Source organism: Nerophis ophidion, linkage group LG11, assembly GCF_033978795.1.
Source record: "Nerophis ophidion isolate RoL-2023_Sa linkage group LG11, RoL_Noph_v1.0, whole genome shotgun sequence".
Lineage (NCBI taxonomy): Eukaryota > Metazoa > Chordata > Actinopteri > Syngnathiformes > Syngnathidae > Nerophis > Nerophis ophidion.
Window position 1 is genome coordinate 51,166,599 of NC_084621.1, and position 13,159 is coordinate 51,179,757.

The window sequence follows — 13,159 nt, forward strand, 5'->3', positions numbered from 1 at the left end:
TATGCTACACAGACAACATATTTGATGTTCAAACTGATAAACATTTTTTTTTTTGCAAACAATCATTAACTTTAGAATTTGATGCCAGCAACACGTGACAAAGAAGTTGGGAAATGTGGCAATGAATACAGTTAAAGTTAAGGAATGCTCATCAAACACTTATTTGGAACATCCCACAGGTGTGCAGGCTAATTGGGAACAGGTGGGTGCCGTGATTGGGTATAAAAACAGTTTCCCAAAAAATGCTCAGTTTTTCAAAAGAAAGGATGGAGCCAGGTACACCGCTTTGTCCACAGCTGCATGAGCAAAAGTCCAACAGTTTAAGAATAACGTTTCTCAAAGTGCAATTGCAAGAAATTTAGAGATTTCAACATCTACGGTCCATAATATCATCAAAGGGGACAGAGAATCTGGAGAAATCACTCCACTTAAGCGGCATGGCCTTCGACCCCACTGTATAGAAAACCGACATCAATCTGTAAAGGATATCACCACATGGGCTCAGGAACACTTCAGAAAACCACTGTCACTAAATACAGTTTGTCGCTACCTCTGTAAGTGCAAGTTAAAGCTCTACTATGCAAAGCAAAAGCCATTTATCAACAACATCCAGAAACGCTCCGGGCTTTTCTGGGCCCGAGATCATCTAAGATGAACTGATGAAAAGTGGAAAAGTGTTCTGTGGTCTGACGAGTCCACATTTCAAATTGTTTTTGGAAATATTTGACATTGTGTCATCCGGACCAAAGGGGAAGCAAACCATCCAGACTGTTATCGACGCAAAGTTCAAAAGCCAGCATCTGTGATGGTATTGGGGTGCATTAGTGCCCAAGGCATGGGTAACTTACACATCTGTGAAGGCACCATTAATGCTGAAAGGTACATACAGGTTTTGGAACAACATATGCTGGCACCTAAGCGCCGTCTTTTTCATTGACGCCCGTGCTTATTTCAGCAAGACAATGCCAAGCCATATTCAGCACGTGTTACAACAGCGTGGCTTCATAAAAAAAAGAGTGCGGGTACTGTCCTGGCCCGCCTGCAATCCAGACCTGTCTCCCATCGAAAATGTGCGGCGCATTATAAAATACGACAGCGAAGACCCCGGACTGTTGAACGACTGAAGCGCTACATAAAACAAGAATGGGAAAGAATTCCACTTTCAAACTTTCAACAATTAGTTTCCTGAGTTCCCAAACATTTATTGAGTGTTGTTAAAAGAAAAGGTGATGTAACACAGTGGTAAACATGCCTTTTCCCAACTACTTTGGCACGTGTTGCAGCCATAAAATTCTAAGTTAATTATTATTTGCAAAAGAAAATAAAGTTTATGAGTTTGAACTTCAAATATCTTGTCTTTGTAGTGCATTCAATTGAGTATGGGTTGAAAAGGATTTGCAAATTATTGTATTCCGTTTATATTTACATGTAACACAATTTCCCAACTCATATGGAAACGGGGTTTGTACCATGTCAATTCCTTGTGACATTCACACACTTACAGTGGATTCTCAGTGTTCCAAACAATTAATTAATAAACTATGCTTTTCAACCTTTTTCCTCTTTTAAAGTACAGTGGAACATCTATTTACAAACATGTAGTTGTTTATTAAACAAATGTTTCCATAAAAAAACAATACAAACAGTAATATTGGGTTTCAGCCTTGACAAAACTCCATATTTTAGTAAAAAGTGTGTAGACTTTAAACACAATATAATGCGCTATACAGAAATGAATGTCAAACAAACATACGGGGTTGATGAATTAACTTTCTATTGCATAAGACCCAAAAAAAACACCAGATGAACTTTTGTCGCCCTGCCGATACACATGCACATTTAAAAACACACTTTTAAATTATGTTTTCATCTGTAACAGCCACTTTAATAGAATGATTAGGAATTAAAAAAAAAAAAAAAAACACTTCACCTTGTCAGTTAATCTTTGCCCTAGTGTTAAAAACGTGGATACTAGCTGAATGTTTCAAACCACACAGCGCTTGTCCATTGCTTTCTTTGGACTCATATTGAGCTAGCAAAACTACATAATAGCTAAAAAACAAAAACAAAAAAAACATATTTAAAAAAGCAGTTAAACTTCAGCTAACAGATGAACCATGCCCGCAATGGATGTGCTGCTGGTGTTCCGTCAAATTTGGCTGTTTCCTTGAAAAACAAACTACCAATAGCTTTCTCTCGCTGTAATTGTCTACAAGCTTACTGTCCGTTATTATACAATGTGAATTTTCCCACGCTGTAATTGTTTAGAAGCTTACTGTCTGTTATTATACAATGTGAATTTTCCCACGCTGTAATTGTTTACATGCTTACTGGTCAAAAGATATATTGAAAGAAATGTAATTTAAAATCCCTAGTTACACTAGTTGTACGCGAGGCACATGAGGCAGTTGCTTTTTTTTTTTCCCGAGCTTTTGATGAGTATTAACATACAATGTGAGCTTTGTCACTCTGTGATTGTCTACATGCATATTGTCATATGCATATTGTCATAGGCATGTGTGTGCATGCTCCTTAGCGTTGGGGAGCAGAACACCCGGTACACAAAGGGTGCGTTGCAGGAACACAACAGGTGAATGAAACTTTGGATAAATACCACTATCTGTTAACTCGTGCACATATAGTATGTACGGATGTTGTGTATGTGTCTTATTCGGCATGGTTTTGTCAACGAACTGTTAGAGTTTAAAAGAGCCACTGTAAAAGTTTAGAATGTTCCCACACTATGATAACCAGTGTTCTCTTTTTTTTTCCTACTAGATATCTTGAATGAGTTGCTGCAGAGAGAAAACAGAGTGCTCCACTTCTGGACCATGAGAAAGCGAAGGCTGGATCAGTGCCAGCAATATGTAGTGTTTGAACGCAGCGCCAAGCAGGTGTGTGTTTGTTCTGAATCCCTGCAAGTATCCTAGAGAGGAACTGCACTTTTGGGGGGATTTTGCCTATCATTCACAATCATTCCGAATGACATGACGACAGTTATATTTTTTATTGCATTCTAATTCGTAAATAAAAATAGATAAAAGTCCTCTTACAATGGAGTCAATGGGTATTTACAGCGGCGCCGTGATCACAATTTTGTGTTACTATATTGACATTATCCAGTGGGAAGCTGCTTCCTTGCTTGTGGAAGTTTATTGTAGATCATAAATCATGCCTCTCACCTGGACAGTAGAAGGATGAAGACATATTCCGACATTTCGGTACACTTTGACACCTAATTTAGACCCGGAAATGTCGAGAACGACACGAAAAGACGCTTTGTTTCACTCACTTTTCTTTGCGAGTATTTTGACTCATTCTTCATCTAAACGGGAATATAACAAGATGCTATCAGTCAGCATCCTAATGACAGCAGAACTTGTACAGTAAGAGATGTTTTATTATGATTGTTGGCTCTCATGAATTCTGCAGTGAGTAGTAATCAGTGATGTTAAAAAAAAATTAAGCATTATCATTTAGTTTAGTTTATTGTTATACGGTCAATGGTCAACAAAACAAACAAACAGTTGTACATTCATAGATTGAAAATGAAAATGTTGCAGACCGAAAAGGTTTAGGCTGAAGTTGAACACTTATTGCGCCTAACCCTATAAACAATGTTAATTACAAAATGAACTTCCGAAAATTATGAAATGTCCTTTGCACAACATATTATGAATACACATTATACACAACATGAACTTAGTTCAATTATATACACAGTAAAGGCATGTGAAATATCCTTGCACACGTATTAAACCTTTGCACCAATTATATACTATATATAGAAACAATTATACTCCCATTAATATTTATATCCCCCGTTTAATTTTTAATTAACATTAATCATAGTATTAACTACAATGTTGATCCAAGAGTGATATATTTTTTTAAGGAATCATCCAAGCCGTTCCACAGTTGAACTCCTCTAACAGAAACACATCTACTTTTTAAGTTCGTTCTTATTTTTGCTTTCTGAAAGAAAGAAAGGCTGAACCTCTGAGGTCACAAGGATTCTCTCTGGGTGTGAACCTCACCTGTAGACACCCAGGCAGCATGTGGTTATGAGCTTTGTACGTCACAATAGTAGTATTGAGGTCAACAATATCGTGCAGTTTTAATGTTTTTAATCTAATGAACATCATGATGTGTTTTTTTAAATGAATGTGCCGCGTATGCTTCAAATGAGCAAATTACGTAAATATTAAATGTATTATAAATGAGCCCATCACTACATTACATATATACTTGTAGTATGTATATAAAACCTTATTTGAGGTGTTTGGATGTTTTTTTAAGGGCTTTATAGTCAGAATAGAGCGACTCTTATTGTAAGTGAACTTTAGATTACATTTATTTACTATTTAGATTGCATAAAAAAATGGAAAACATATGTGTTCTTCTTTTACATTAAGATTGTGAATGATAGGCAACATTACCCCAAAAAAGTGCAGTTATTTTCCCTTTAAGCGAGTTTTCTGGTTTAGTTACCTCCGACTTAAAAAGCATTATCTGACTCAGCAGAACATGACATTTTGTTCTCACTGAATAAAGTTGATAAAAACACGTCTTCTACATGTTATTTGATCGTTATGTTGACCTCTCTCAGCGCGCATGCAGCCTCCATCTTATTGTGTCTCTCTTTTAGAATTCAGTATTGTTTTTGTTTTCGCTGTAATGATATGTGTCTTATTCAGGAAGCAGTGTAAGATGGTAGACATTTAAAACAATGACAGTCTTGAAGAAGGCTATGATTACATGGCCCCTGAAACCGCACACGCTATGTTATTACATCCTTTATTTAGTCCTGCAGGCAATGCAGAAAACTTGAGCCGCGAGAGATTTTATTATTATGTTAATAGGTGGAGTTGCGTAATCGAACACTACTCAAACTAAAAATGCACAGAATATTTTTCATTGAAGAAGATTTTTTTTTTTCCATTTGGTTGAATTCAATTATGTTGTTAGAGCACCACTTCAACTGTTGGACACATAGCTCCATCTTGTGGTGTTTAGGTGACACAGCATAAACAAACAAAATCCCATCGTCATCTCCCACTCACTGCATGCTAAAATCCTGTCTCCTTTTTGTATTGTAATTGTGAAATGTGATCTATTTTTATTTTAAGAAAATATACTAAAGAATGTGTCAAATGATAAAACAGGAAAGCATCCTAACCTGTGATTGGGGGTTTGCACAGGCACTGGAGTGGATCCATGACACAGGGGAGTTTTACCTGTCCACTCACACATCCACCGGCTCCAGCATTCACCACACACAGGAGCTGCTGAAAGAGCACGAAGATTTCCAAATCACAGCTAAGGTGCTTTCCAATTACACTCTTGTATATATGTGACTATGGGTTTTTATGGCTATGTTCACACTGCAGGTCATCCATCCATCCATTTTCTACCGCTTGTCCCTTATGGGGTTGCAGGGGGGTGCTGGAGCAATTCATTTATATTACTTGTGTAACACGCCAGGGACTATAGGGCTGACTGCAGCCTCGAGTATTGTAACACGCTCGTCCCTCGCCACATTTCTCTTTGAAGTTTTCGGCTTGTGAAGGTGACTATGTGGGTGTTATATAATGTCTAGAGGGATTTCATAATCCATCCATCCATTTTCTTCCGCTTATCCGAGGTCTGGTCGCAGGGGGGGCAGCCTAAGCAGGAAAGCCCAGACTTTCCTCTCCCCAGCCACTTCCTCCAGCTCTTCCCAGGGAATCCCGAGGTGTTCCCACTCCAGCCGGGAGACATAGTCTTCCCAATGTGTCCTGGGTCTTTCCAGTGGCCTCCTACCAGTTGGACGTGCCCTAAACACCTCCCTAGGGAGGCCTTCGGGTGGCATCCTGACCAGATGCCCGAACCACCTCATCTGGCCCCTCTCGATGTGGAGGAGCAGCGGCTTTACTCTGAGTTCCTCCCGGATGGCAGAGCTTCTCACCCTATCTCTAAGGGAGAACCCTGCCACCCGGCGGAGGAAACTCATTTCGCCCGCTTGTACCCGTGATCTTATCCTTTCGGTCATGACCCAAAGCTCATGACCATAGGTGAGGATGAGAACACAGATCGACCGGTAAATTGAGAGCTTTGCCTTCCAGCTCAGCTCCTTCTTCACCACAATGGATCGATACAATGTCAGCATTGCTTAAGACGCCGCACCGATCCGCCTGTCGATCTCACAATACACTTTTCCCTCACTCGTGAACAAGACTCCTAGGTACTTGAACTCCTCATAATGTTAATAAAAAAAAAAAACTATTTAAAAAGTCTTAAACTGGCTTTTTATGCTCCGGCTATAAGAAAATATGTGGTTTATAATAAATAATTCCTACTTTGTGAAAATGTATTTGCCATGGCCAGACCCCGAACCAATTAACAGGGATAAACAAGGGTTTACTGTATTACTATTGGCAATTAAAAGTAGATTTGGCTATGGCACCATTAAAGTGTGCATAAGAGACACTACCAATTTAAATGCCGTTTAAGTACATGTATAATTAGATATTAGGAAATTATGGATTATTAATATTTAAGTTTTTAGGTAAATAACCATGTATTAAACAAAAAACAAAAATACTATGTTGACAACTGGAATCCAATCCAATATGTTTAAAGTCATGTGTTTATATTCCTGATTATGTCTAAATATTTTTTTAAAAGCCCAAAAAAATGGGTTACTCGGTCCAAGGAGAAAAAAAATAATCTCATTCCTACTAAAGCCAATTCAAATTTGCTATGCTGCTTCAGCATTGATTGAAAAAGTAAAAAAAACACAATAAATGAGCAAGAACTTTGGAAAAACAGATGTTCTTTAGACATTATATCTTAACGGAAAATGTTTGGCTTCAACATAAACTTAAATAGTAAGGTCGTTTTAGAAATATGGTCGTAAACCTGTCAAAAAGATGGCCTTCGAAGCGATGTTAAATTAGCAACTATCTCTATGAACTTTTGAATGGACACAGCCATGACACCGTTGAACCGAACTAAAATTAAAAAGGACATGTTGACTCACCACGAAATATAAGTTTAGCAAAGACAAAGTATAATTGTACCATGAGTTGATTCAGTTTATCAAAGTATTACAAGCAAACACACCCGAAACATGATGTCAACTATTGAGGTGACCTGTCGCCACTATCATGGAATGATTGTGGCACTAAACACCTGCAATAGATTGTTAATGCTGTAGGGAAGGTGTGGCGCATCGGGAGAGTGGCCGTGCGCAACCCGAGGGTCCCTGGTTCAATCCCCACTTAGTACCAACCTCGTCACGTCCGTTGTGTCCTTGAGCAAGACACATCAACCTTGCTCCTGATGGGTGCTGGTTAGCGCCTTGCATGGCAGCTCCCTCCATCAGTGTGTGAATGTGAATGTGTGTGTGAATTGGTAAATGTGGAAGTAGTGTCGCAAGTGCAAACTCGTTTGCACTTGCACTTGCATGGCTTAATCTTTGAGACAAGCATATGCTACTGGCATACCTTGAAGGTAAAAAAGCGCTATACAAGTACAACCCATTTATCATTTATTTATTTATTTACATCACCGAAGCGGCTCACGTCAATGTCCAGCTAATTTTGGCTCTGACTCCTCACCTGCAGGTTCAAATTAGACACATGTAGAATAGGATCGGACTTTAACACGTGCAGTGTGAAGGTATTGGGTAGCCTATGTTATGGTGTATTCTGCTTGTAATGATATGTTGTGAGTGTGTTTGCACACTCCTGCACTCAGTTGGGAGGCCCATTCACAGGGTCACATATTGTTGTCTGTCCACTTTGTGTGTCACTGTTATTGTGTTAGAGAACAAGCTAGTGTGCCAATCACTGATGCCTAACTCTCACCCCCCACCCACCCATGTGTCCATCTACCTTTGCACCTCTCTGTGCCCTCCCTAAATGTCCCGCTATTGACAGCAAACCAAAGAGCGCGTAAAGCTGTTGATCCAGCTGGCTGATGGGTTTTGTGACAAGGGCCACGCCCATGCCCTAGAGATAAAGAAATGGGTGTCCTCCGTGGACAAGCGCTACAGGGACTTTTCTCTCCGTATGGACAAATACAGGACCTGCCTGGAAACGGCGCTCGGCATTTCTTCTGACTCCAACAAAGCAGTGAGTGTTCACCAGTAAATACATTCTCATGAACTTTATTAGTGATGACTGCGACGTTTTTGTCCATAATCAGCTCTAGCATTTGGCCAAAACATGCTGTTAATCACTCTGTACATCACGTTTCAAACGCTGCATGTCCCAAAACTAATTTCCTTCCAGTTTGTTTTAATGAGCTGGTGCTGAGAGTGTGTGCATTACACATATTGTAGGTGTGGTGCCCGGTGAAAGGCTGCCATGGCCATTGTGCACAACATAATAGTGACAGTTTCACGTGTTTTTTCAGAGCAAAGAGCTTCAACTGGACATCATCCCAGCTAGCGCTCCGGGGTCAGAGGTCAAGTTGAGAGATGCCGCTCATGAGCTCAATGAGGAGAAGAGGAAGTCGGCGAGGAGAAAAGAGTGAGTGACACGTTCTGATGGCGTCCTATGATGGCAACGGCAAACACATCTATTTATAAATATCAGTATCTGACTGAGGTTATGCCCCCTTTATGTCGATAAATTGAATTATATTTCTATTCTAATCAGAAGGATTTATTCTATGACACTGATCCAAAGTAGTGATTCGTTACTATAACTATACAATTATTCAGGTAATTGTTCTTTAACAAAGTCAGTCACAAGCAGGTTTGGGTACCTTTAACATTTGAATCAATACAATACCAATTCACGGGACCTGGGTATTTATATTGGTACACAGCGTTAACAATTTTCGGCGATTGTTTGTGCGGTCATGTGTTAATAATAACTAATAATGTGTTTAATAATAAAATCTATTTTTTTATTGAGCAATTAACAGTGAGCTGATTATAAAAAGTGTGCTCTCCAGTAGTTACATCTTGATTTCTTACACTTCTGAGTCTCATTTGGAAGTATAATATAGTAAACTTTTCATGCAGTTACAATCTCAAGATGTTAGATATCATTAGTGTATAGACCAGGGGTGTCAAACATGGGGCGGTATAACTCGGTTGGTAGAGTGGCCGTGCCAGCAACTTGAGGGTTGCAGGTTCGATCCCCGCTTCCGCCGTCCTAGTCACTGCTGTTGTGTCCTTGGGCAAGACACTTTACACACCTGCTCCCAGTGCGACCCACACTGCTGTAAATGTAACTTAGATAATGGGTTTCACTATGTAAAGCGCTTTGAGTCACAAGAGAAAAAGCGCTATATGAATATAATTCACTTCACTTCACTTCAAACGTACGGCCCGAGGGCCGAACAGGTTTTATCCGGTCCGCTGGATGAGTTTGCTAAGTATAAATATGAAACTAAAGTCTTTGAATGAAATAAACAGCTGTTCTTTATGTGTCCACTAGATGTCGCAATAGCAATTCCTTGTATCTTTGTAGATGATGCTACATATTTACAAAATAAACCACATGATGTTAGTACATCAGTCGAGGAAAATGGTCAAACAACATAAATAACATCCTGTAATTGGATTTTGATTTTTTTTTTATCTTGATAGATTGAAAATTAACACTAATGAGTTGACTGATGAACATTATTACATAATTTATTCAGAAAATAAAGATAGAATACTATTAACCGCAACATGTTAGTGTAAAAAAACCCCAACATCAATAGGATTTGTACAATTTCATAACGTGCTAACTCTATTTTTAAACAAATAAAACAATCTGAAGTTGTCTTTATTTTTAAGTTATCGTGCCGTGATTATACCAGTCTGGCCCACTTGGGAGTAGTTTTTTCTCCTTGTGGCCCCAGATCTAAAATGAGTTTGACACCCCTGGATAGACTATGTCGGTGTGTTACCTAGTCTTCGCCATTAAGCTGAATCTAGTCTTTTCTTGCACCCTAAAAAGTCTTTATCGTTTAGTTATTGTACTCATGACTCTTCAGCTGTGTGATTGTAACGTACTTCTTAGTTGTAGTTTTTGTTACCAAATTTGGAGGTGTTGAAATCGCCATGTAAAATCCCTAATGCTAATCAGTAGAATGTTTGTGGCAAATCCAATGTAAATTAGCAACGAACCAGTGCATTTTGAATACTGGCACCAAACTGTACGTGTCGGCATTGAAAATTGTAACATTACCTAAAGGCTCAGTGCTGCTTGAGTGCTTGTTTCCGGGCCATTTGTTTGAGCCGGCCAAGTATCCAACCAGACCTGACGTCACGTGCAACAAAGGTATGGAATTGTGGCACAGTTGGATACCCGGTAGTACCAAAGGTAATCGGTCAGTGCCTATAAAAGTACTGAGTTTGGAACCCATCTCTATCCACAACTCAGTATTATAACTGCGGGTGCCCTAATAATAATATATTTTATTTGTATTTGAGTGAAGGAGCGTGCAAAACAAGAATCTATGAACTTTCGCGGCAACATTTCGAACTTTAGAATTTAGAATGGCTACGGTAATATCCAGAATAACATAGTAGTCCCTTTGTAGCGCTGCGAGTTTTACTTTGCTGAAAATCTACTGACAAGTGCCTCTTTGAGACCTAACCTGGATATTAACCAGAAAGACTATAAATCAGGAGGAAAAAAAAATCGAAAGCCTGCATGAATAAAAATATTAAGCAGGCAGGGAGCCACTTTGAAGCTTTTTATGCTTTATAAATACTGAAACCAATCCAATGTACTGTAGGTCGATCCATGCTAAGATAATCTGAACAAAACACAGAGAGCTTAGCTTTGTGTTGTATCCGACAAAGCAAATTAGTTTTATACCTAATAACATATGTCATTAATAATAAATTACTGGACTGTATGCCTAGGGTCCATTTAAAAAGAAGCTGTAAATACAGTTTTTAAAAAAGTTGCACGGTTGCAGTGTCACGGGACAGTGCCGCACATTATATCTTGTGAATGCACTTTCACTTTTGTACATGCAACAATGTGAATACAATTGCTTTCAACAGATCTCTGTCAGGGATTCCTTTGTGTTAACATGCAGACCGCAATGTGTCAACTTTGGCAGAGATCTTCGCTCTTCCTAGTGCCTTTCTATTAATCTTTGTGTCTGCATTTTTAGTTTTGTTGACACGTTATCCTAAAATGTTATTATCCACAGAAGGTAATATGGTAGTACATTTAATTAGTATGACCTGCCCATAAGCCATATGCAATACTGTTTGTTTTAAACTGATTTTTTTTGGTATGGCAATGATAAGAGAAAATGTGTTTGCCAATTCTTTTCAGGTTTATAATGGCCGAGTTGATCCAAACCGAGAAAACCTACGTCAGAGACCTAAGAGAGTGCATGGATGTAAGGCCTGTCACCAGAATATCATTTCAGTCACCTCATTACATCTTCTGATGTATCAATACTATTGAGTATGATTCCTTTTCCAGTGTGTATTTCTATATAACAACATTATATGACAAACCAGTGATTATGACCCTGCATCACACACATATGATCAGTTAACAATAAAGCTAATTATGATATACCACTGAACATGTGTATGTACTTTACCACTGTTATTTACTGGGAAAGTGAAATACAACTTAACAACTGTAGGGAGAGCCCTGGAGCAATTATTAATTCATTTATTTTCTACTGCTTAGTCTGTTAGTACACAGTTTCTTATTTATACAACAGTATTTCTTAAATAAATAAAAACATAGATAATGAATTTATTGCAAAAAAAAATTCTGGTTTAATTACGATATATGTGACTAAACTATGCTCTGACACAAAGACTTACCTGTGGGAGATGACCAGCGGTGTGGAGGAGATTCCTCCAGGGATCGTCAACAAAGAGCACATCATCTTTGGGAACATGCAGGATCTCTATGAGTTCCATCACAAGTCAGTAGAGCTGTATTATTACTGACAGATGTGATGAAGAATATAGATACACAATTTAACAAAGACAAGAGCTGATAATGGGTCTGTTTCTGCACAGTATCTTCCTGAAGGAGTTGGAAAAGTACGAGCAGCTTCCAGAAGATGTTGGTCATTGTTTCGTTACCTGGGTGAGTTGTGATCTAAATGTTTATATTTTAATGTTTATTTGAAGCTCAAACATAAAAATGCTACATTTTTCTTATCATGAAAAATACTGTACCATGTTTCCCACAGTACTGCAATCTGTTTTTTGGGTGTAGGTTGCAGGGATAGTACTGATTGATACTGATAAATTACACCATTATCTTGTGTGCATAATTGGCCATGATGTGTGTGCATGTAATTGTAAAAAGTGCTGTAGGCGAAGGAATAATATTCTGGGGGAGACAAACAGTTAGTAACAAACATTTTTAGAGCTCGAATAAACCTTTTTCTGTTGCTTCTTTGTCGTTTTTTAAATATTACAAACAAGACTTAGACATCTGTGACTGCTTTGAAAGAGAAAGATGCTCTCGTCAAGAAGAGCGATACAGATTGAATTGAATTGAAATATTTATTTCAAACCTGCACAGTACAACTAAACACATTTTTTTTTTTTTTTTTACATGTTGGCAAAGATTTTTTATGCAAGGCTTAAAAAGGGGTTGGATGAAGCAAATGCTTATAATAGCCCAACCCCTCTCACTCATTCCACATTTAACATAAACAATATAATACAAGAACAATACTCTATAAACAAAAACAAGAAAAACTCCTGTACACAAACAATACTATGAGACAAGACAAGATGAGACAAAACACACACACACTTACACACACACACGGGCCTAAACACTCTCTGACCATACACCTCTCTCCCATCGCTCTGTGCTGAGGGCATCACTCTCTTTCCTCCTCGTACTTCTTCAATACTTCATTTTTAAACAGTATTTTAAATTGAATAATGCTACAACACGTTTTTAACTTTACCCCTAAATTGTCCCACAGAGTGACTCCACGCACTGAAATGCACATTGATTTTAAAGCTGTTCTAAATTTAGACACATATCATTTGTTGCTTCCTCTTAAACTGTAACTATGGTGATCATCTCTATCATGGAATACGTTCTGTATATTGGATGGTAGAGAGTTTTGGGATGCCCTGAACTTAATTTGAGCAGTTTTATAGTTGATCACATGGTTCAGTTTAAGTTGCTTTAAGTCCATAAATAGTGGACTTGAATGA

At 38.4% G+C, this 13,159-nt stretch overlaps 1 protein-coding gene across 6 annotated transcripts in view; it reads left to right on the forward strand.

Moving 5' to 3' along the window:
- Positions 1-13,159, forward strand: part of triob (trio Rho guanine nucleotide exchange factor b) — a 254,419-nt gene that overhangs the window by 170,524 nt on the left and 70,736 nt on the right. For all 6 annotated transcript variants that reach the window (XR_009808860.1, XM_061916203.1, XM_061916204.1 and 3 more), the window contains exons 23-29: positions 2,779-2,894; positions 5,202-5,324; positions 7,923-8,117; positions 8,401-8,516; positions 11,283-11,349; positions 11,786-11,895; positions 11,993-12,062. Coding sequence is in view for 5 of the 6 variants with exons in the window: in XM_061916203.1 (XP_061772187.1) it covers positions 2,779-2,894; positions 5,202-5,324; positions 7,923-8,117; positions 8,401-8,516; positions 11,283-11,349; positions 11,786-11,895; positions 11,993-12,062 (797 nt within the window). In the remaining variant the exon portion in view is untranslated. The remainder of the gene's footprint in view (positions 1-2,778; positions 2,895-5,201; positions 5,325-7,922; positions 8,118-8,400; positions 8,517-11,282; positions 11,350-11,785; positions 11,896-11,992; positions 12,063-13,159) is intronic.